This window comes from Manacus candei, unplaced genomic scaffold, assembly GCF_025592945.1.
Source record: "Manacus candei isolate 608988 ecotype Guabito, Panama unplaced genomic scaffold, ASM2559294v1 h1tg000036l, whole genome shotgun sequence".
Taxonomy (NCBI): Eukaryota; Metazoa; Chordata; class Aves; order Passeriformes; family Pipridae; genus Manacus; species Manacus candei.
The window spans coordinates 729,703-752,159 of record NW_026138084.1 but is presented as its reverse complement, the minus strand read 5'-3'; the positions used below and the strand labels follow the sequence as shown (position 1 = coordinate 752,159).

General features: G+C 44.1%; 2 protein-coding genes across 4 annotated transcripts; one reads left to right on the top strand and one right to left on the bottom strand.

The window, feature by feature from the left end:
- Positions 1-390: 390 nt before the first annotated feature.
- LOC127473518 (protein BTG1-like) lies at positions 391-1,885 on the bottom strand. Its single transcript, XM_051793206.1, has 2 exons — positions 1,543-1,885; positions 391-1,375 (listed from the first exon to the last, which is right to left on the bottom strand). The coding sequence occupies exons 1-2, from the start codon at positions 1,658-1,660 to the stop codon at positions 1,023-1,025; spliced, it is 471 nt and encodes a 156-aa protein (XP_051649166.1). The 5' UTR covers positions 1,661-1,885; the 3' UTR covers positions 391-1,022.
- A 3,775-nt stretch (positions 1,886-5,660) lies between these two features.
- Positions 5,661-17,548, top strand: ATRIP (ATR interacting protein). Of its 3 annotated transcripts, none has more exons than XM_051793164.1 (13): positions 5,661-5,986; positions 7,182-7,264; positions 8,725-8,895; positions 9,536-9,654; positions 9,950-10,110; positions 11,348-11,446; positions 11,890-12,019; positions 13,137-13,871; positions 14,410-14,552; positions 15,133-15,224; positions 16,088-16,171; positions 16,435-16,684; positions 17,012-17,548. In XM_051793164.1, exons 1-13 carry the CDS (start codon positions 5,710-5,712, stop codon positions 17,071-17,073), a joined length of 2,406 nt encoding a protein of 801 aa, XP_051649124.1. In that variant the 5' UTR covers positions 5,661-5,709; the 3' UTR covers positions 17,074-17,548. The 3 variants fall into 3 exon arrangements, with proteins under 3 accessions (XP_051649124.1, XP_051649123.1, XP_051649125.1); XM_051793163.1 differs by having other exon boundaries at positions 7,179-7,264; XM_051793165.1 differs by having other exon boundaries at positions 5,661-5,992; positions 7,191-7,264.
- The last annotated feature ends 4,909 nt before the right edge of the window (positions 17,549-22,457 follow it).

Below are 22,457 nucleotides of genomic sequence, written 5' to 3'. Positions count from 1 at the left end.
CCCAGCTGATTCTGTGATTGATCATTCAAACTTTCACTCAAGCTTCCTACATAGCATCAAGTTGGAGTTTTAAACACAAACTCCATTTCCCAATAAACTCAAGCACCTTTTGCTGTAGATCAAATATCAGAAGAGTACTTTTGCTTCCATTCAGTTCGATACAGTATCAAAACACCCACCCATCTCTACAGAGATTATTCAGCTCAAGACACACAGCCAGCAAGCTTTACCAAAACTGTTTTGTTGTGATCTGAGATAAAGATGAATGTTCAGAGCTACACCCTTCTACCTACAAAGCTTTCTGCAATGATTAAAAATGGCTAGAATGAGCTTGAGAGCAACGCTAAAAGCCTGAGGGGGGGGTGTGAAAAACCAAAACCAAAACAAGCATTTTGAGCAAGTCTTTATTCTTCTACTGAAATAACTACAAATAACAAGACAGACTAATTCCCCAATTCTTTTTGCTAAACGTCGGAGTACGATGGAATCCATCCCTCAAATAAATGCATGCTTTGAAAAAGGAAAAATAAGAGTTACTTTTGTGATTTGTGCCTCGCAGCCAAACTTGAATGACCCTGAGAGAAGCCTGTGCAGACAAATCACAAGATTTATGTGCAGCTTGTTAGATCTGTTTCCCACCTCCCTTCATGTTATTGCTCTGCAAATTGCAGAATGTGAGGGGTTTTTTTTAGTAAGTGCTAATCTTGACTAAAATCCATCATAAAGAGTGCTACAATATTGCTTTTTATTACAAATAGCCAGAACTTCTTTGAAAATATAAATGTGTAAAACGATCCACCGACTGTACAGTGCATTTACAGGACACAATCCAGAAAGTAACATGCAGTGTAAAAACTGCTGTATACATTAGCCCTTGCCCACAAAGAACTTGGCAGTACTACCACGACTTATTAATGACTATAGGGTGAAAAAAAAATAATAAAAAAACCAAAAAGCTCAGTTACATCTAACTTTACCATGAGACTGGGATACATACATCATTGTACAAGGAAGAGTTGCTTTTAACTAGAAACCGTCATCATGTTGTAACTCTTGGAAGGGCTGGATCTGCCAGTTCTCCACTCCTCCTTGCAACTGGTCCTGCTCTCCAGCTGTTTGGCCGCCTTCCCCCCAGGCTGAGGGCTCTCGTACAGCACACAGATAGACCCATCCTCACCTATGCGGTAGGACACTTCGAAGGGGTCGACCCACAGAGTTAATTCGCTGGGTAAGAGCTGGAAGAGCCTCTCGTGGCTCAGTCCGATCATCCCCGCCGCTTTTCCTATCAAGGGGTCCATCTTATGGTTGATCCTGATGCAGCGGTACCCCGAGCCCTTGGAAGGCATCAGGGGGAACCAGTGGTGTTTGTAGTGCTCTGCGAGAGGGAACAAAGAGGAGCTTTACCGCGGTGCGCTCCGCCGGACCCCCGGGCCAAGAGGGGATGGAGTGGATAGAGGGGATGGGGATGGAATGGAGGGGGAATGGAGGGGGGATGAAGGGGGGATGGAAGGGGGATGGAGGGGGTGTCCCCCCGCCGCTCACCGCGCATCGCCTCCTGCAGCCGCTCGCGGAAGCACCGCAGCTGCTCCTCGCCGACCCCGCCGCCGGCCCGCAGGAGGCGGGTCACGAACGCGGCCGCCGTGGAGATCTCGGTCCTCATGGCCGCCCCGGCCCCGCTGCCAGCGCCGCCCGCCCCGGCCCGGCCCGGCCCCCGCGGCCGCGGCGGCTCCGCGCAACAGCCACACCGCGCGGGCGGGACGGGGCGGGTTTGTTTTGCTGGCGGAGGAGGCGGGACCAGCGCGGACGCCTCGACCGACAACCCCGACCGACAGCCGGACGGACGCCCCCGCACCGCACCGGGGCAGCGCTCGGTGGCAGCGGGCTCGGACACCCCGCGCCCCGCGCCCCCCGCGCCCGCCGAGCGCGGACACCCCGCGCCCCCCGCGCCCCTGCCCGAGCCCCCCCGTCCGGCCGCTCCCGCCCCCGCCGCGGGTCCCATTCCCCACCCAACGGCAGTAACGGGCCGGCCGCGCGGCGATCGCGGCGGGCACCGCGGCTGCCCCTTCGCCTGCGGGCGCCACATTCCTTGGAGCGCCGCATTCCCACCCCAGGGCATCGCCGGCCCCTCGCAGTTCCATCCCCCGCTCCGTCGCCTGCGATGTTCCAGGCGCACATCGCCGTTATCCCGCCTCGTGCCCTTCTCCCTCTCATTTCTCAAGACCCTATCCACTGGTCGGGTTATGTGACCAATCCATCTGTTCTAGAACAAGCAGCAGTCACAAGTATTGAGGCCATGTTGCTGAGAACACAGCTGCGATGGGCAGGGCACGTCTCCAGGATGAAGGACCAACCACCGCCTCCCTAAGATCTTGCTTTATGGTGAACTTGCCACTGGCTGCTGCAAGAGAGGAGCCCCAAAGAGAAGATACAAGGACTCCCTGAAACAACAGCTCAGCCTTGGCCATATTGATCATCATAACTGGTGTACTCTGGCCTCCAACCGGGAGGCCTGGAGACACAGCATCTATAACGCAGCTGTCTCCTTTGAGAATGCACACAGGATCACTCTCGAGGAGAAAAGACAATGCAGAAAGAACCATTTCTTGCAGAATGTACCACCTAAGGAGTCTTTCTGCTGTGCCTTTTGCAATCAGACATGTCTATCTTGTATTTGCCTCATCAGCCACCAGCGTGCCTGTAACAAATGTGGATAGAGCCTTCCCAAATCTTCGTTCACAAAGCCCAGCCATGAATGAATATGAGAACTACCTAAAAACCTCTCGCCAGCTCTTCCAGGCAATCCCTCAAGGGCGGGATTTTCTGCCCTACGGGACCAAGACCCTCAAATGACAAAAAACTCTTGACATTTGCCCCAACACACCACCTGCTTCGACAGTCCCACAGAGCCAGAGTATAATCCTGAGTGCCATTTTGTAGCCTAAGCAAAGAGGTTTGTCATCAAGGGAAAAAAACTAATCTTATTTCACCCCTTGAAGAAAAGACAGAAGGCTTCTGTGGTTCTTTTTTCCTCTCACTCACAGCTCTTAGAACTAGACTAACCCTCTCCTATCCAGCTCTCAGGCCTGAATCAAGATGCTATTTTATTAGAACAACTTTTCACTGAAGCCCAGTTCACATTTTAGTACCTCAAACTTTAGAAATTAAGCTAAAAAATTAATTTCTGCTGGTATCTGGACACATCAGTCATCCACTTACTTCAGTCTTGTTTTATTCAGTGTTTTGAGAAACATGTAAGGCTCACAGTGAGCAAGACACAGAAAGACAAGAAGAAACCCACAGATATGTAACTGTTTGACTTTCATCTCCCTGCTAGAAAATTATTCCACAGGCAGCAGTATTTAAAGCAAACTCTGGAAGGGTTCATCAAGAACCTAATTATTTGCCTTTTATTATGCTAATATTTTATATAAACAGGATGCTTTAGAGAGTACTGGAGGTCCCAATAACACAGCACTGGAGATAGCAATTAATTTGTAAACACCACACCTGTACAATTTACTGATAACCATTGAAATATGTCATTTTTCATTAGAAACAAACTTTAAGTATTCATACACAGTGGAGAAAAAACAAAACACACAAGCATCTAGATTTTGGTTTGGGTTTTTTTTCCCCCATCTGCTGGAAGATTTCTCTGGCTTTAAGAAAAGCAGGTAAATTCCCTCCTGTTGAGCATTGTTGGGATTAAAAGCCTTGCTTAGCACTAGAAATGAAAGCAGTCGAAGCCTCGGGCTGCAGGAGTTGACCAAGAGTAAGAGATAAAATTAATATTACAAATGCAAAGCTAGCTGAAAGCGGAAGGTACAAGCAGAAAGGGAAACAATTCCAAGGGAATGAGAGGAAAGCCAGCCCAATGACTAAGACCAGCAAGTCAGCAACAGTCAGATGACAACTCATCTTCGAGCAGGCTGAGCCCTGCTGAGGTGGCATCCACATGCAGCTACATCATTCCTGACACAGCTACCAGACATACAACCTTATTTCACTAAGATTTTTTTTTTAGCTCATCAACTCAGACTTACTTTGTCGTTACTCTGTTCACCTGCAAGTCATTTTCTCTCCAGCAGGAACACCTGGAGTAAAGGAAAACAGAGTCAGTGTCTCGAATACTTTAAAAAAAAGCATAAAATACGTCATAGAAGTTCCTGCCTGGTTTCTCTCCAAGACTTACAGCCTTGGTTTATCCTGTTAAAAATAAAGTTTGTGCAAGTGTTTTGTCATTCTGTTTTTCCTCAACTCCAGCTAGAGGACGAGGAGAAAGTACAACTGAAGCTGTAGCACTCGTGCAATATATTGTTATTTAAAAATAGCAGTCATAGTACAATCCTATTTATTTATTAAAAAAACAAACCCCAAACTAAAAATTCCAAATAAACAAACAAAAAAATTAAACCCAAACCAAACCAACCCAGAATTTAGTGCAAATAATGTCTAAATCAAGTTCCTTTTCGATTACTTAATTTACTTCTCAATCCACATCTCTAAAAACATGGATGAAACAGAGCACTAGAACCTGCAAGAGGAGGTTTTAAACAAAACAAGCAATTTTGGTTTGACTCCCTCTCATAGAAGCATCTCTCTCTAAACAGAAATAAATAAAACCATTCTTAAAAGCAAGAACTATCTTTTCCTTGTTGCTAGACTACAAAGAGAAACATTGTGTTGCCTTTCTCACTACAGGGAGAAAAAGAATTCCAAACACAAATAGTGGTACCTTAAGTGATTTAAGCATCAGATCCATCCATAATTTCTCCAGTCTGGTACATAATTTGGGCCTGGCTGGCTGATCACAGGCACTGCTTCTTCTGCAGTGCATGGATAAAGCAAATTACACTCTAGTGATCGTTTAAGTTTGCTGTGCATAATGGGAATAGAGGAATGAACAAGAGAAATCAGAGTTCTCTGACAGAATTGGAAATGTGTCATCCTAACACAGTGTTTTTCACTTAAAAACACTGTGCGTCCCTGAGCCCGGGGTGTTTCCAGCCCCCTCCGTGAGTCCCCAAACACTGTCTGTGAGCCCTCAAGCTCTGCCTGTGAGTCCCCAGCCCTGTCCTTGTGTCCTTGAGCGCCATCTGTGTTCCCAGCCCTGTCCTTGTGTCCCTGAGCCCCGTCTGTGTTCCCAGTCCTGTCCTTGTGTCCCTGAGCCCCGTCTGTGTTCCCAGTCCTGTCCTTGTGTCCCTGAGCCCCGTCTGTGTTCCCAGTCCTGTCCGTGTGTCCCTGAGCCCTGTCTGTGAGTCCCCAAACACTGTCTGTGTGTCCCCAAGGACACAGTCCCTGAGGAGGCAAAGGCGGCAGAGGTGTCAGCCCCACAGCCCCACAGGATGGGTCCCCACCGCCCTCGTAGCCGCGGTCTGACGTCATCTTGCCGGGGACAAACACGGTATGACATAATCAGCAGCCCCACACTCACCGTGACGTAACCGCCAGCAGCATGGCGTCACCGTCAGCAGCATGACGTCACCTCTTCCCCTCACACGGCGGCCGCACCTTCCCGCCACCCTTCCGGCCAATCCACGAGGCGCTTGCACCGCAGCCTCTGGCGGCCAATCGCGGGGGCGCTTACAACCAGCGCCGGGGCCGCCGCCGCCCCATTGGCCGCGCGGGGAGCACCGCCCGGCGGTGATTGGCGGGGGGCGTGTCCCGGGCGGCCTCGCGCCGTGAGGGCCCCGCGGGCCCGGTCCCGCCATGGCGGCGCCGCCCGGGCCGCGCAAGCGGAGCGGCCCCGCGCTGAGCGGGGGCAGCGGCGCCGGGGCCGCCCCGCCGGGACTCCGCAATGGGCTTCCCCCGCACAAGCGCCCCAAGAGTGTCGCGGCCGGGCCCGCCGACCCCTTCGGTGACAGCGACGACTTCACGGCGGACGACCTGGAGCAGATCGACATCCTGGCCTCGCAGGCGCTGTCGCAGGATCCGCCCGCGGGACTCGCGTGGGGACCCCCGGGACTGCCCCGGGGCGGGCGGGAAGGTCGGTGTGTCCCGGCACTGCCCCGCTGCTGAGGAAGGGGTTGTTGTCCCTTTAGGAGTCATGAAATGGTTCGGGTTGTAAGGACTTGAAAGATCATCCAATTCCCACCTCCTGCCTTGGTCAGGGACACCTCCCGCTATCGCAGGGTGCTCCAAGCCCCGTCCAACCTGGCCTTGGACACTTCCAGGGTTGGGGCAGCCACAGCTTCTCTGGGCAACCTGTGCCAGGGCCTCCCCACCCTCACAGGGAACAATATTTTACCAGTATATCATCTAAACCTGCTCTTTTTCAGTTTGAACCCATCCCCCCCGTGTCCTGTCACTGCATGCCCTTGTAAATACTCTTGCTCCATCTTTCCTGTAAGTTCCCTTCAGGGAACTGCTTCTGCTCTGGCCACCAGCACCCCCCCCCCCCCCCGGTGTCAGAGGGATGGCTGGGATTCAAAGGAATAACAGAAATAACAAAGGAATAGTAATCCCAGCAGGCACATTGCACTGAGCTGTGCCCTGGGGGGTGTGTGGTGACCCTGCCCTGGGATGTGGGTGCTGCACATTAAACCTGCCAAATAAACGGGTTTCATAAACTTTTAACTTGCTGTAGTTATCATTCACAGTATCATCGTTCACTTTTGTATCCTGGTTGGATGTTGGCCACCAGATTATTTTTTCCCTGTTAGTTTTCACTGGTAAATGCATAATGTGTCATATTAAAGCAGCTGATTTTCAGGTTTACTTTGAAAAAAGCAAAGCAAACCAGGGGGTTGTTCATAGTGAAGTTTAGAGAGCTTAAATCCTCTTTAAAGTTTAATGTTTTGGCAGTGCTGACATCTGCCATCTCTCCAGGTGATCAAGTTCTCAGTGAACCCTTGTTTGTGCAGGGTGTGTTAACTAAAGTTACCTGGAAGGAATTGCTCACATTTACTGATGGCCTTCTTTCTGCTTTAAGATATTAAAAGATCTTTAAGGTCCCTTCCAACCCAAACCATTAGATTAGAAATTGGGGGGTGGAAGGGTGTTCTGTGTTTTAAGGATTGATGCACAAGCACTGACAAGGTTCCTGGCAGTTTACCTGTTTGTGATGATGGTATAAATACTAAGATATTCAGATGTCTGAAATGGCAAATAACATGGTGTTGAGTCCCCAGTGATGTTCACACATCATCTGTGCTTCACATCTTGGCTTTTCTCTGCAGCAGAAAGCAGAGCAGAAGATGGGCTGATGAGAGATGCATTTCAGTTTGAAGTACTGCAGACACAGAATGAAGAAAACAAACAGAAGGTTGGCAACATTTTCCCCTCCCCTCTAAATGTCACATTTTTGGTAGGGCTGACTGAAAGGTGGGATAAGTCCAGTTCCAAGCATTTAATTCTAATCAAGTTGATCAATAATCTTTGTAATCCAGAGGTCTGTTTAAATCATTATACTAGAAACAGCTCTAGTAATAATTAAGATTGAGACCAGGAGTTTATTTCTTGGTCACTTCAGAGTAGCAAAGGCTAATTTGTCAGTTTTATGTGTTCCCTGTCAAATGAATTCTCTGTCCTGTCAACCAGTCAGCAGGAGTTGTTTTGTGCAACTTAAAGATTTGAGAAAGCAAAGTGACTTTAAAGGGGCTTCATGTTACTTCACCTCCTGCTGATCCATTATGGAAAGATACTTAGGGCAAGAAACAGATGTAGAAAAGTAAGAAGGCACAAATTCCTGTACAAAGTCTCTCCTTTTTTTGGTGCACAGCTTAGGAAGGAAATAAACCTTGAACAAGTTTATATTTTACCAGAACAGCCTTTTAACCTGATTTCATGTAAGTACTTCCTGATCCAGAAATATTATATGTGAATTTAATAGTCTATTGTGTATATTTTTTAAACACTCTGTGTTTGGGTTTGGATTCCTTTTATAGGGAAACAGGTCAGCACTTTTAACACAAAATTTCTTCTTTGATTTAATTTTGAACTTAATAAGTGGGTGGGTCGTGGCTGCTATGAGAGACAATAAACAGAGAGTAACTTGTGCACTTGCACCTCGATTGATCTCTGTTTCTTTGTGCTTTCCCCCAGCTGGGAGGGTCCTACTCTATTTACCTTTCTTACCTCTGTTTTCTGAATCTTTCCCAGCTCTGTTATATCCATCTTTATCAGGGAATCTCCTACCTGTAAACCATCATTTTACAGTTGTGTAGAGGTATCTTCTTGCTTTTTTCCTCATGCATTTCTGAGTAACTCATTCATTATCTCTCCAAAGTCTTGTCTCTGAGTGGTATTTCTGCACAGGAAATTAGAGAGTAAATATGTCAGGAAGATACTGTCTGGGGGTGGTGCCTTGTCTTAGAACAGAGCTCTTGTTGTCTGCCCTGCTAAATGAAATATTACAATGAAATTAGCAGTGTTATCATCCCAATAATGAATAAATTATTGATGTGTACGACTAGAAGACTTTGAAAGAAAAAGTAACAATTGCAGAGGAGGGGAAAGAGAAGGATGGTCTTTGACAGATGTCAGAATGGTATGTGAAGATGTGTCTTTGCTGTCATTTATAATTCTGTTAGAGAAAACAGTAGCTGAGTTTCCTGATTTAATCAGGAAAAGATTAGAGGCAACATGGCAGAATTTTTGAACTGGCTTGCAGGAGAATTTTCCTCCCTAGAAATTATAAATAAAGACCTAATTTTCAACCACACAGTGATGCAAATACATACTTTTGGCTGTGTACATCCTTTAATGGAATTTCTCTGTTGGCAGCTGAAAGAAATGCAGGATGAAATTCTCACTAAAAATGGAGAAATTAAAATTCTGCGTGACTCACTGCAGCAGATGAAGTTTGCTGTGGAGGAACAGAAAAGATCATACCTGCTGCTGGAACAGCAAAAATCTCTGACCTTGAGTGAAAAAGAAAAAGAGTTCTCCAAAAAGGTTTGTAAATATATCAATTCCCTGCAGATCAGATACAGAAGCCAGTTTATGACTTAATGATGTCACAGACCATGTAGTCAGAGGGAGAACATCAGTGTGAAATGTCCAAACAGTGCATGCTTTTATTTTCTTATCTAAAAGAAAGCATTTGTAAGAACTTGCAGAGGGTTTTCTCCTGCCAAAACAAAAGAGTAAAATTCAGATGGTAGAGGTTTTCATTTGCTGCCTTTTTTTTTTTTTTAAGCCACCCCAAGACCATTAAAACTGGAATGTATTTTACAATGTTAAAAAGAGACAGAGCATGCTCCATGCCTCTGATCAGGTTGCTGTTCCTGTTGCAGTCATCTTTCTGAGAGCCCTGAAGAGGACAGGGGCTGCTTTTGTGCTGTTCTCTTTGCTCATGCTCTATGTGGCACTTGGTCTGTCTTAGCCAGTCCCAAATGCTTCTTGCCTGAACTTCTGGCACTTGGTTCTCAGATAGTGTTAATTGGACTGAGATTCATAAAAATGGAGATCTTGTGCAGAGTTCACAGTAAGGAGATGGTTATCTTGAACTCTTATGGTAACTCCAGTTGCTCTGCAGTTACAACACCCCTAAATTACTCAGTAACAGGAAAACTGTCTTTAATTCCTCTTCCAGTTGCAGTCATTGCAGTCAGAGCTGCAGTTCAAGGATGCAGAAATTAATGAGTTAAGAACACGACTTCAGAACTGTGAAAGAAATAAACATGTTGTTACTCAGACAGTTCCAACAACAAGGTAGGGGGGTTGGAGAAGGAATTTGTTTTCATTTTTACAAAATGTGTGCTTAAACTATTTAAAAAAGTTTCCTTTCTTCATGTAATTTTAGCTCCGTTGTCTTTAAAAAATACAACCACAAAGATCTGTTCACCTCTATGAAATTTGCTCAAAAAGAGCCTTTCTTGTATCTAAGACAGAAATTCAGAGTTTGTAGTGAAGTAGCTTTAAAATATCAGTGAAAATAAAGTAGATTCTTGCTTATTGTTTAATAAAATAACTACAAAAGAAATACTGATTCACCTTTTTGTATTAGCCCTAAAAAGAATTTTGCAGTGCAAGTGAAACCAGAAGGATGTTCTCCACAGCCTGGAAGAAGATCTTTTCCTACAAAAGAATCCTTCAATGCTGAAATGTCCACTAGACCATCTTGTTCTTCAGGAAATTTGATGGCCCCAACTAGTTCAATCAAAGAAGGTAAATCCATGCACAGCTTGCCACATTTGTAGCTGCATGTGAACATTCTGCCTTAGAGAAGGGGTTTTGTACTACATGACTGAACAGTTGCAGTAAATTCACTGCAGACAAAAGCAATTACTTTTATTTTGGTTTTCCTTTAATTTCTTTCCCCTTTATAGCCATTGGAGTTAAACAGCCATGACTGAAATTTGCATCAAGGCCATTTTAATCCACCCCTTGGTACCAGATGCCCAGGTGCCAACCATGAAGGGGCCCATTGGCTGCAATAAAAAACTTTCCTGTATTATGTGATGAACCAAAATATCCAAATTGTTGATCTGCCTTTTCTCATTGAATAAAGAACAGGAAGTAATTTGCCTATTTCTTGAATTGGTCTGCTAGTCAGCTAAAGCATTTTTTGTATTCTTGTGGTTCTGGCTTTTTTTGGGGGTGCAGGGGAGGTTGGATTTTAAAGGGTACATATTTAACCATATTGAAAGAAGCAACAGAAACAATATACTCATTTCCTCTTTTATGTGTGGGGCAGTAATTCTCACAACATTTTATCTTGAAATTCATTGAGGAAAGCTTAGGAAATGAATATCTGCATGTTTTTGAAGATTGCTATAATATGAAAGAAAATCAGTGGGGTTTTTTTATAGCAGCCAGCTGCCATGTTTCCAGTGGGAAATAGTAAATGGAAGAAACTTGGACATCATCAACTAATCCTTACAGGAAGAGTCATGAAAAATCTGAGATGTTCCTGCCAGTTCCAGTGTTCAGGCTGAAACTGTATGGGCAGTAGGGACTGCACCAAAAAGAAAAATGCAGTAGCCTTAAAGCATTAGAATTGCTGCTGGTGGTTCTGGTAACAGCACTCAATATGCAAGTTTGTTTGAAAAAATAACACTTCTTGCCTTCTGAACCCTGCAAGGCTTTTGGCTTTACTTTACCTGGTAATTGGGACAGAGAGAGGTGATTAAAAGATGATGAAATGCTCAAATTACTTTTTAATTTATTTTTTTAGACTTTTGTGTTAATTTTTAGCTGTCCTAATCTCTGCTAGCAGTGGGAATTCAACTTAAGGAATAGGAATTCTGCATTCACCACTGCTCTTAACTACTGGTTGATGCATCTGAGTGTACAAGACAAATGGTTTTTTGCCTGGTTTAGTGTCTGAGTCCTTACTGTCTAACACTGAGGGTGTGCAGAGATCTCTAAGCAAGGCAGTTCTCACAATCCCTGTTTGTTCCAGACAGTAAGATGACCCATCCTGAAGTTTCATCTGTGAAGCACCAGGAGGCAACGGGAAGAAACGGTTCCTACAACTCTGCACCTAAACGGGGCACACAAGGTGACTTAATGCTGTCCCTGCAGAAATAAACCCAGGAAAAATGTACTTTAAATAAAAAAAAAAAACAACACCAAGCCTATAAAACATAAACAGCCAGCTCTAGGAAGTCTTTACAGTAGAATTGCTTCACATCATTGTAATATCTGGAGTGGAACATGAAGGGCAAGTCATCAGGACAGTTGGGACATACGGTCATTTGGCTCAAGTTATTCTGCTAATATGGGATTGTAATTAAAATATCTCTAAATATGGTTTGGTTTATATTTAAATACTGTCTTAATTTTTCTGAAAATCATTCCCTTGGTTTTGAGAAAGAAGATTCATAATGAAAAAAATCACTTTGAGGTTGAGAGCGCTCTAGATAAGGCTGATCTTTTGAAATATTGAATTTTTGTTGTTGGAGATGGCAAAGCTACTCCAAGGACAGTTCTGTGTCCCTTCAGGTTCAATCTTGCTGAATGCACTGATGAAGCAGCCCATTGTCCCTGGGTCATTACTAGGATTGTGCCATCTCCTCAGCAGCAACTCTGAGCCTCTACCTGGAGCTGTGTTGCAGCCTAACTCTCTGGATACGTAAGTTTTATGGGTTTTTTGTTAAATTGTATCTGACATGTTCTTAGGACAGTGGCATTTTCTGTACTAAGAAACACTTAGTCATGTAGGACAGCTCATTCCCTGTGTTAAATGCTGTTCTGCTTAGGCCATTTAATGCAGAATTTGAAACATCATACCACATGTTTGATGATTAATGTGTGATTATTGTAGATAACTAAACAGTGGAACATCACTAAGTGATAAACTAGGTTAATCATCTCTTAGGGGAAGGCAGAGAATTAAACCTGGGAGTGGCTGTTAGCAGCTTGCATTGAGGGGAAGGACATAAACATGATCATGAGTTAAGTGGGGAAGGAAATGTTGAAAATGTGATTAAAACAGTAGGTTTTATATCTTCAAAGTCGAAACTGTGTTTAATTTGTAATGTGCAATTTATGTGCATTTTTCCAAGGTACATTTATAGTGACTGGTAAAGGTTTTTAAATATGAATATCAGATATAAATTACAATTGTTTTTCACTTTAAAGAATTAGACTGTAGCCCCTGAAATACCTTTGTTTTTCTGATATTTTATTAGTAATTCTTGTGTTGTGTGGGTTCATACAGGGCTCATATCTCATTGCCCTTGCCATTTATGCAGGAAGAGGTGGCGAGTTTGTCCCTTGCAGCTGCAGTTTGACTGGTTAATGACTGAACACTCTCTGATTTCTGGCCAGGAAAATAATTCTTTACTGTTGTAGTCCTTTAAAAACCCCTAAATATTCCAGATCAGTAATGTACAGATACTTATTCTTCCCAGAAGCTACCAGATAACATCAGGGAAGAATATATGACAGGTTAGCAAAAGCCTGAAGTGGGAAAGCCAGTGTTTGAAATGTAGTTTCAGACAGTGGCTTATGGTGAGCTGCTGAAGTTACTCACCTGTAAGCTCTGGCTACTTTAATGAGACTCAGGAATGCTTTCAAATTGCTCTTCCGTGCCGGTCTCAAGGAGCAGGGTGATTTTTTTCCCCTCCCAATTCATATTTTATTTTTGGGAACAGGCATTTCTTATTACTCTGGCCTTTCTATAGTTCAGTTCATAATGTGGATAACTCAGATTTCAGCTATGTTCTCTGCCTTTTCCCCTTGGATAGGAAGTCCACACAACTCCCCAGCAGCAGGACAGCGCAAGAAGAAACCGCTCCTCTCGTGTCCCTGCAAGAAGCTCAAAAACTTGCAATAACAGGATTGAACCTGATCGCTGTGGACCAAGGATTAGCTGAAGGAAGCCCAGCAGAAGGCCAGGGAGGGCTCCTGCCCCTCCCTCAGTGCAGGATCCGAGGAGCTGTGCACCTCCTGCCCCTGGTGGAACACCACGTCGGTGCCTATTGCCGGGCGGGACAACTGCCGGACACGGCCGGGAACGGCTCCTGTGGAAACCATTCCACTGTGTCTTCCAGAACCAGCACAGGTTCGGTGTCGAGTAAGGAGGACTTCAGGTTGTCTCTTGAGGAAACTGCAGTTATATCACTGGGAATCCTTTATTACCTGGTGTTCTATAGCTGGGACGTTGTCCACACATTGCTGGCTGCCAGAGTGGAAGAAGGTGCTGCTGCTGCTGGAGACAAACAGGTTTCCAAGGTGGACAAAAATGTGTTGTGTGACAATCAGTGTGATAATAAAGAAGATACCAGGACACAAGGAGGGCTGCCTGCAGCTCCACAGGATGCTCCCAATAATGATCGAGCTCAACACTCTTTGTTTAAAAAGCTTCTTCAGGTTTTAGCTTTTTCTGCTGCAAGGGGTTCCCAGACTGACAGAATCCTGAGCCAGAGCCTGCAGGTTTTGGTGAAATTAGCTGAAAATTCAACAATGGACTTGCTAATAAAGTAAGTCAGTAATAGTTTTACAGTGATTTCAGACTCTGGTGTTCAGGACTTTCCATCCCCTGGTGAAACCAATATGTGCAGATACAAGTAGAAGTTTTGCCCTGTATGAGAGAAATCACATTTCTCAGATCACCTTTGGGGAGCAGTTGAGGATCTTTCTATTACCTTTGCTGCTAATAAGTGTGATAATCATCCCTGATCAGTTTGAAAGTGAGGAAACTTTTTAAAGCCACGTGCATTGGATCAGAATATCTGTAATATTGATTTGGGGTTTTTTTTGTGATTGCTGGGAGATGCATAAGGAAGGAGAGCACAGGGTCTCATTCTGGCAGGTAAAATGCCAGTCAAAAGTGAAGCATTTCATCACAACCAGCGTGAACTGCAGTGACTGCCAAGTGTCAGGATGTTTTTCAGTAATTTGAGATCAGTTATGTTCTGAATAGCTAAAAGGGCACAAATTATGGGGCTGTGTACAAGAAATGGTGTATTTTCAGCTTGTCAGTGCATTTCCCATTTCTAACAGAGCTTTCTTTTGAAGTTTTCAGCAGCTGCTGAGCAGCCAGACCCTGCTGCACTGCCTGTGTCCAGAGACCCCCCTGCCTGCCGTCCTCCTGACTGTGAGACTGCTGGGTGTCCTCTCCCAGCACCAGGGCTTGGCTGCTCAGCTGTGTTCCCACTCAGGTAAAGGACTGCAGGGCACAGAGCACTGGGACCATCACTCAGAGGAATGCAAACAGGCCTTGCTCCGAGGTGCTGAAACCCCAGAAGGCAAAAAGCCTGATATGCTCCCTGAAACCTTGTTTTCTAGTGCAGGGTTTCAGTTATTGTTTAAAGATTATTTATCTCAGGGCATCTGCCTACATGTGGTGCTTTTGCTAGCCATGTGGATTTTTAAAATTTTCAAGGTTAGCATTCATTGTATTAAAGGTTGTTGAAGAAAAAAGGGGTTTTGAGGAGTCCTGAGGTTTAAATATCTGTGCATTGTTGAGCTTGGGGATTCCATTACCCTGCATGACAAATGGTCTCTGTCCAGCTCCTTATGAATGAAGTAGGACAGGGTTAGCATGAAGGCACATACAAAGTTATGGGACACTAATTTCTTCAGCACTGCTTAAGATGTGTGAAGTAAAGCAAGAAGTGGGGCCTGTACCACAAGTCCTAGGAGAGCACTTGAAATGATTTTTAATTAATTTTTAATTAAAAGAATTAATTTTTGTCATGAACAATTGACTGAAAGAACAAAGTTCTCTCTCTGTTTCAGACACCTGCCTTCTCCTTGCACTGTACATGTACATAACATCAAGACCAGATAAATCAGCATCTGAAACACTTTGGCTTCAGCTGGAACAAGAGGTAACCATGTGGCTGTTTGTCCACATGCTCTTTCCTGCTCTTTCCAGTTGGGGGAGTGGGAGGAGCAGGACAAGCCACGAATTGCCTGAAAACAATTTCTTTCTCTAGCTGAAATAGAAACTGAAACTATGGGCCTGCAGTAAGGGATTACATTGATTTTTTTATTATTTTTATTTTTAAAAGGACCTGCTGGAAACTGAATCAGTAACTATTCTAAAAGAGAACATCTGTCATGATATCTTTTAAGTCACTGAAAAAACAGTACAGATTCTAGGATGGCTACAGATATTCAACACCAAGTTTTATTTTGCTTTTAGGTCAATAGAAGAGTAAAAAGAAGCAAGACCTAGGTTTCATTTTGATTGTCTTCGTTCCCTCTGTTACATCTAAAAGGCAGACCAGAGTGATTTAGGATTATATTCCTTGTATTCAGTGGAAATGCTAACTTGCTGTATAATAGCCATGGTTATACATAGAAAGAAAGGCTGTTAAATTTAATTTGTGTTGTTTGTACTGACAGAAGTGACTTGAGGTTCTATTTGCTCCACTTCTGCTCTCATTTTAAAGAATTTTGAACCCTTCCCATTATCCCCCTGCCTGCTCTGTTATACTGAAGTACATTTGGATGCAGTGAATTAAGGCCCCCTGACCTCGTTAGCTGCTCATCAGAAGGTCTAAAAGGTTTCCGTGCAAGGCAAATTCTGCCTCTGTAAAATTTTACAGGGGGAAAAAACTAACACAGTTTGGGGGCATAAAAGAGATCAGCTGTTGAGGAAAAAACAAGAAGGTTTCAAAGCAGCAGAGAAATGCTGTTTGTGCCCTCCCTGTGTGCAGCTGAGCCCCTGTGTGTGTGTTTGTGACAGGCAGTGCGGCTCCTGACGCGGCGCACGAGGGGCTCCAGAGCAGCACTTCTGTCACCTGGCACAGCCTGTCAGTGCAACCTCGAGGTGAGTCACCACAGCCCCCCCACTTCAATCTGCTGAGAACTTCCAGGTACTCAGTGCTGGAATAGCTTTCTGCCCCCCCCCCCCCTTGTTTTAGCTGCAAGGAAACAGAAGTGTCCTGTACTTCACAGGATGCCACCTCCCTAGGGAGCTTGCTTTGGCTTGCTAGAAAATCATCTCTTCAAGCTTCTGAATTTCAGAGTAAAGTTCACAATGAAAGAAGTTTTCTGCTACTGTGTTTTTACTTTGTGTTTTTCCTCTTGCAGGTGGTTAAGGCACTAATTATAATGTTACACAGGCAGTGGATGAAGATGAGAAGAGCTGAGAACAGCTCGTGTGCACATAAGGAGCAAATTATTCAGTTTTTACGGGATGCTGTTTTACTCCTGCACAGCCTATCTCAGAAAGATAAGCTGTTCCATGAACACTGCTTAGAAGTTCTCCATCAATATGACCAAGCCATGCCAGGCATAAGAGCCATTCTCAAAAAGACTAAAAAACTGAGTGCCTGTGAAGGTAAAAATCAGTCAGATGTTGGCTTTTTTCCATGCTGTAGAAATAGAAATTTCCCTTCTGTCCCTTTCCTCATTTAACAAGTACCATGGATGGTTCCTGCTCAGACCTCTGAAGTCAGGCCACAGTCTTGTGCTTCTCAATATTCACTATACTTAACCAATGCTTTACTATTCTTCTTTAATAGCTGTGTCTTGTTCTTCTCTCCAAAGAAATACAATCTGTTTGCTGTCTACAGTCAGGATGTTTTAAAATGTAGATACCAGTGATAGTTACACTGTATCAAGTAGAAAAAATGACTCTCTGAAAGATGACTATTTGTTGTTGCAGAGCTGATTTTGGATGAGTTGTATCCTCCTGAGCCAGAAGACCAAGGAATGGACTCCAGCTAGCCAACATCTCACACAGATCTGTCCTTCCTCATCTGAATCATCATAATCGTTGCCAGTGCAAATGTGAACTTTAAATCATCCCTTTGTTAAGTGACAGCCTAAAGGTTGCACTCAAAGGCAGCACAACTAAGACACGTTTCTTTGCTGTAATTATTTCAGTGCCATCGAAATGTAGCTGAAAGTAAACAAATTTTGAGATGAGAATGACACTGCAATGGACTTATGATTGGCCCTGGTTATGAATTTCATCCTGTACAAAACTGCTGGGAATGGAACAGAAATGTCTCTCCACGTCTTCCATTTTCCTGTGACTACAGCTGAATTTATGATGCTGAACGTGCCAAGATGTTTGGGATCACTGCATTCATATGAAAGCCTTTTGAACACACTTTCTTTTGCAATTTTAACTCTTTCTTGCTTGACTTCCAAAATTTTCATGTTGGTATTAGTAAACAGTTTACAATGATTTTAAAAACCTTTCTAGAAGTAACTTGGAGTTGGCAGTTCACTACAGGGCTTTGAATTTCTTGCTGAGAATTGGTCACCTGAGTTCACTCGATTTTCATGAATCTGCTGAAAGTGTAACTATGGAGATGCCAAAACAAACAAACAAAAAAATACTTGACCTTACATTTTTTAAAATTCACCTTGAAAGAGTAAGATGGTGCTGTTGAGGACTCCATCCTAGGTTATAAAGGGATATTTAAGTGTGTGCAGAATGACTGGGGCTTTTTGGTCACTGTGAAGATGAATGACCATGTCATTCCTAGGATACAGCACTGAAGGCTGGAGGAAGAGCTGCTGCTCCCTGCACAATCACAGTCACACTGGGCTGCAGGTTATCAACTGAGCCTAAAAAGGGAGCTGTGAGTGCTTTTAAAATGAGCCCACGGGTTTGTATTTATAAATGGGAGAGCTTTTTTCATTTTTCCACAGGTGCTTGATTTAGAAAGAGCCTGGATCCAGGGAACTGGAGGAGGAGAGACCATACTACAGTGGGAAGGAAGCTCTTGGAAAACTGGGAAACACTCAGTTCCCTAAGAAGCTGTGTCCTGCCCTGGGGCAAAGAGCCCCACTCCAGTGGGCTCAAAGAGCTCCTGACTTGGTTTGTGCTTTGGAAAAGAACTTTTCCAGAGGCTGCTGTGCAGGAATAACCAGGGAAATAATCCATCATCTCCCAAGGGCTGAAGCTTCTTCCCAGCACAGCCTGGGCTCAGCCTCCCCCTCCCAGAGCAGCAGCTCTGCAGAGGCAGGACCAGGTTGTTCCTGTGAAACACAAGCTGCCAACTGCTCCTCTCAGCAGCAGGTTTCAAGTCCCTTGTAGCATCTGGAAAACTGCCATTTTCCTGCTTAAATGCAGCAAGGAAGGATGAACAGGCACATAACAGCAAGGCCTTCTGAGCCCGGGTGTGACTGCACAGCCACAAGCCTGGAACTGCCCAAGGGCCCTGGACAAGGCACCAGAGGCTGTGTGACAAAAACAACAGTTGGCTTATCCACAGAAAACAAACAAATATTAACAAAAAAACCCCACACAAACAAAAACCCAACACCAACCACCATTTCCTGGCCTTCAGGAATAGATGAGAGAGAAGAGCTTGAGAACGTCATGTAAAAGCCCTTTCCTTCCTCAAAACCAAAATAAACATTAAGATAATTCTTTGAGAACAGCCCCACGAGCATGAGCTGTGGTAAAGCTGTATCTGAACATGAGCCTGCTGTGAGTGGCAAGCTTAGGACAGCTCTAACAAAGACATGACAGTCACAATATCCCAAAATACAGTGACCTGCCATCACTTTTTAACTGTTCTCACCACTTAGTTTCTCTAAACAGAATTTGAGTTTATATAGATAAGATACATTTAATCCCCTTTGGGTGAACAGACCAAAACTGTTAAGAAGAGTTTGGACAAAAACCAGTTAATGAATCCCAAATTGTTGAAGCAATCCAGCTATAAAAACTTGTCTAAAAAATTCCTGGCCTCATCCAAAGGGTGTGTGTGTATGGCAACTTGGAAAAAGGGAAAAGTGGATTATTGCTGAACTTTATATAAACTGAAGTGTTATCTGTGGAAAAAACTGCCAGGAAAATCCCTAACTGTTCCCTCCTGGCTCTGCATCCCCTCCCATCCACCCACTCAGACACCACCTGGACATGTACATTTACACTCTCGTTGAGTTTTCTTCCAGCTTTTGACTTTTCACTGGTATAACCCAGGCTCCATACCCCAAACAGACCCAAACCCCTACACTTCTCCTGGCAGAAATTATGGTAACATCACGGTGTTATGAAATTAAACCAGAGCTTTTAAAGTTAAAGGCATTTCCTGTGACTGAAAAGTTCACATTCCTAAAGCAAAATGAGGCTGCATTCCTGGAGAGAAAAGGCAGAAATAAACATACTTACAGGACTGCCATAATTCCCTATTTGTTAAATCATTTATGGTGACCAATCTTTCGTTGGAATTATTGCAAGATTGTACTGACCTTCAGTAATTCTTCCTTTTTTACATTCTCTTGGAATTTTTCTTGGGATTAAAAAGATCCGACCATGTGTGCAACAGCTGATTATCCCCTGAAAAAAAACTGAAGCATTTTTACACATTTTGGGGCTACTGCTTTACTGTCTTCATGACCCAAAACCAACCAGGCAGTTCTCATCAGACAGTCCCTGAAGAATTCCCAGCAGAGCAGCTTTCCCGTGGCCAGTTTGCATTTCCCCACCATGCTATGGATAAGCTGTGCCTCTGTATTAACCGAGAAAAGGAATTTACTCTGGCACTGAGAGCAGTCACAGGACTGAACAATGAAGTGTTGAGCAACAAGGAAAACCACTGGGCATGTTCTACACATGATTATCACATTCCTCAGCTGCAGCCACCCATCTGCTCCCTTGCCTGTGGGGATGGCAGACGGGGTTTCCCCTTGGACAAGCTGAGCTGACCAGAGCTGGAGTTTTCCTGCTCAAGGAACTGTACTTTGCACACCCTGTGGAATCACGGACTGGGTGAGGCTGGGAGGGGCCTCTCTAGCTCATCTAGACCAGCTCCCAACCCAACCAACCTTCCACTGAGAAGACAAACAACTGGTTTGTGTCACATCAGGCCTCAAAACCCATTTTTATTAGCTGAGCTGAACTAGGTGAGGATGGCAAATACAAAATATCTCATCATGTAGCAACATCCCCAAGTTGTTTTTATTCACATTAATCCCACTAGTGTGAAACTGCTTAAAAAACACCTTTAGCCTGTGCCAAACTATTAGAACACTAAGTCATCTTAAGCACTGAATAATGTTTTTATGTTACAGTCTGCAATATTATTTGTGGTTATAGTGGCCAAATGGTTACAATTAAAGTCAAATGTAGCAGTTCTGCCTACAAAAGGGCTGTGTATTATCTGCTATGAATGTAACAGCAAATGCAAACTTACATTTCCAGCGTAAATTGTTAAAAATAAAAACTGCCCACCATTGATTCTAACAGCAGACTGATAGAAAAAGGTGATCTGTGAGCTTTATAAAGATCTACAAACCCACTGTGGCTGTAGTTTATCCCAGTGCTTCCAAGAGTCAGGGCCAACAGCCAGAGTGCTGAATATGGACTAATCTTAAAAGTGTCAGTCCTAAAGCTGTCAGTGCATTAATGCTCTGAACAGGGTAACCTGCTTTTGAAAATACCCAGAGGAAATGGCTACTTTATTTTCATATATGGGGAGAATATAACAAATAACTGTAGAGTCTCCTAACAGAGGTAACACAGAACAGTAATTTTCTTTGTCTATGCAGAGGTTGGTTTTTGAGGATGCAGCTGAACCATTTGTTTTGCTGAAGAACCTTCTTTACAAGCACAGCTGAGCTGCAACACCAGTCCAGCAGCCTGTAAAGGACATCCTACCTGATTCAAGGGCTGAAGTAACATTGGAGAGTGAACCACAAATCCAACTCCAGGAGCAAACCTTAAATGGAGTTTCCAGTAACTGATTTAACAGTTGTTTTGACTGCAGTAGGGGAAATTGGATATCAGAAGTTATCTTACAACATTCTTCCCTCTAGTGAAACAAAAAGTGAACCAGCCACCGAGTTTGTCAGTTTGCAGGAGAGGAGGGACAGCACCGAGGCAGAAATGGCATCACTTCCAAACTGTACAGAGGAAACAGAGGGGCCTGTGCCACACTGCACCAGGCAGAGCATCCTCACTATCCACTGCTGACAAAAGCAGTTGTGTCTGATCCCAAATACATCAGTTTACAGCAGAAAAGCATCCTTTATAACATGGCTCACTCGCTGAGTGGAGGCTGCCACAGGAAGGTGAAGCAGAGGAAGCTACTCCATCAATACAGAAACCTGAGCTCCTGAAAGGATAAAACAACGTTTCCTTCAGTTTTGTCTCACCTCTGCCAGGTGTAACCTGGGTACTTTTGTCTTTCTTATGTAGCTCACTGTAAATCTGACCAGATTCCTGTGGCACTGGCTGCAAGAACTACACGAGGTCAAATAGTAACCAGAGGGAAAAAACCAGACCCCAAACCAATGGCTAAAGCAAACCTGGCAGGTTATCATACATGCCTAGAGTCAATACTGAGTTTCCATACTTGGAAAAAAATAAAATAGGCAAGAATTGCTTGTTTGGCAATAACTACTGAAGTTTTTCCCTCCTTTGTGTCCAGCTCCTCCACACAACCCTGCCGTGGGCTTTAAATTCACGCCAAGTTTTGTTCTGGAAAAATTCACACTGCTGTAAACATCTGCTGATTTAACATCATGAAAATATAACCAGCAATATTCCTCACCTAAGCCTGGGCTCTCAGCTTCTCAGTTCAGCAGTTTGCTCTCCTGTATGATGTTTTGCTGCAGTAAAGGGTGAAGGCCCCTTTGAAGCCCTAAGGGCTCGTTAAAGGAGATCTGCAGGTTTTAACCAAAGCAGCAGCTCCTGCTCCTCAGCCCTGTGTGCAGAGAGAGGGGAAGGCACAGAGCTTTCCTGTGCACATCACCTCCCAAACCCAGCCACGCTGCACAGGTCCACCTGCTACCAAGTCCTGGGAAAAGAAGAACAGATGAACTAAAAAGCAGAGGCAAAAAAACCCATCAGAAATAACTCTGATTTCCTGGTGTCATTTCTAGCCCAAACATTAATCATATGTTTTCTACATTTAGGTTTCTAGGAGCATATGTTTTGTCTGCTGTGCTCATTTAACTAATAGAAGTTCTGTTGAGAAAATGTGAAATAAAATTTGGCAGTAAAGTGATCTATATTTCACTTGCAACACGTTATCAGCCTGCAGCTGAGGCTACAAGAAATTCAAGAACTGAGGTTACAAAACTACACAATTATTGTGGGTTTTTTTGTTTTATTTTTGTTTTTCTCCCTTCCCCCCTTTTCTTTC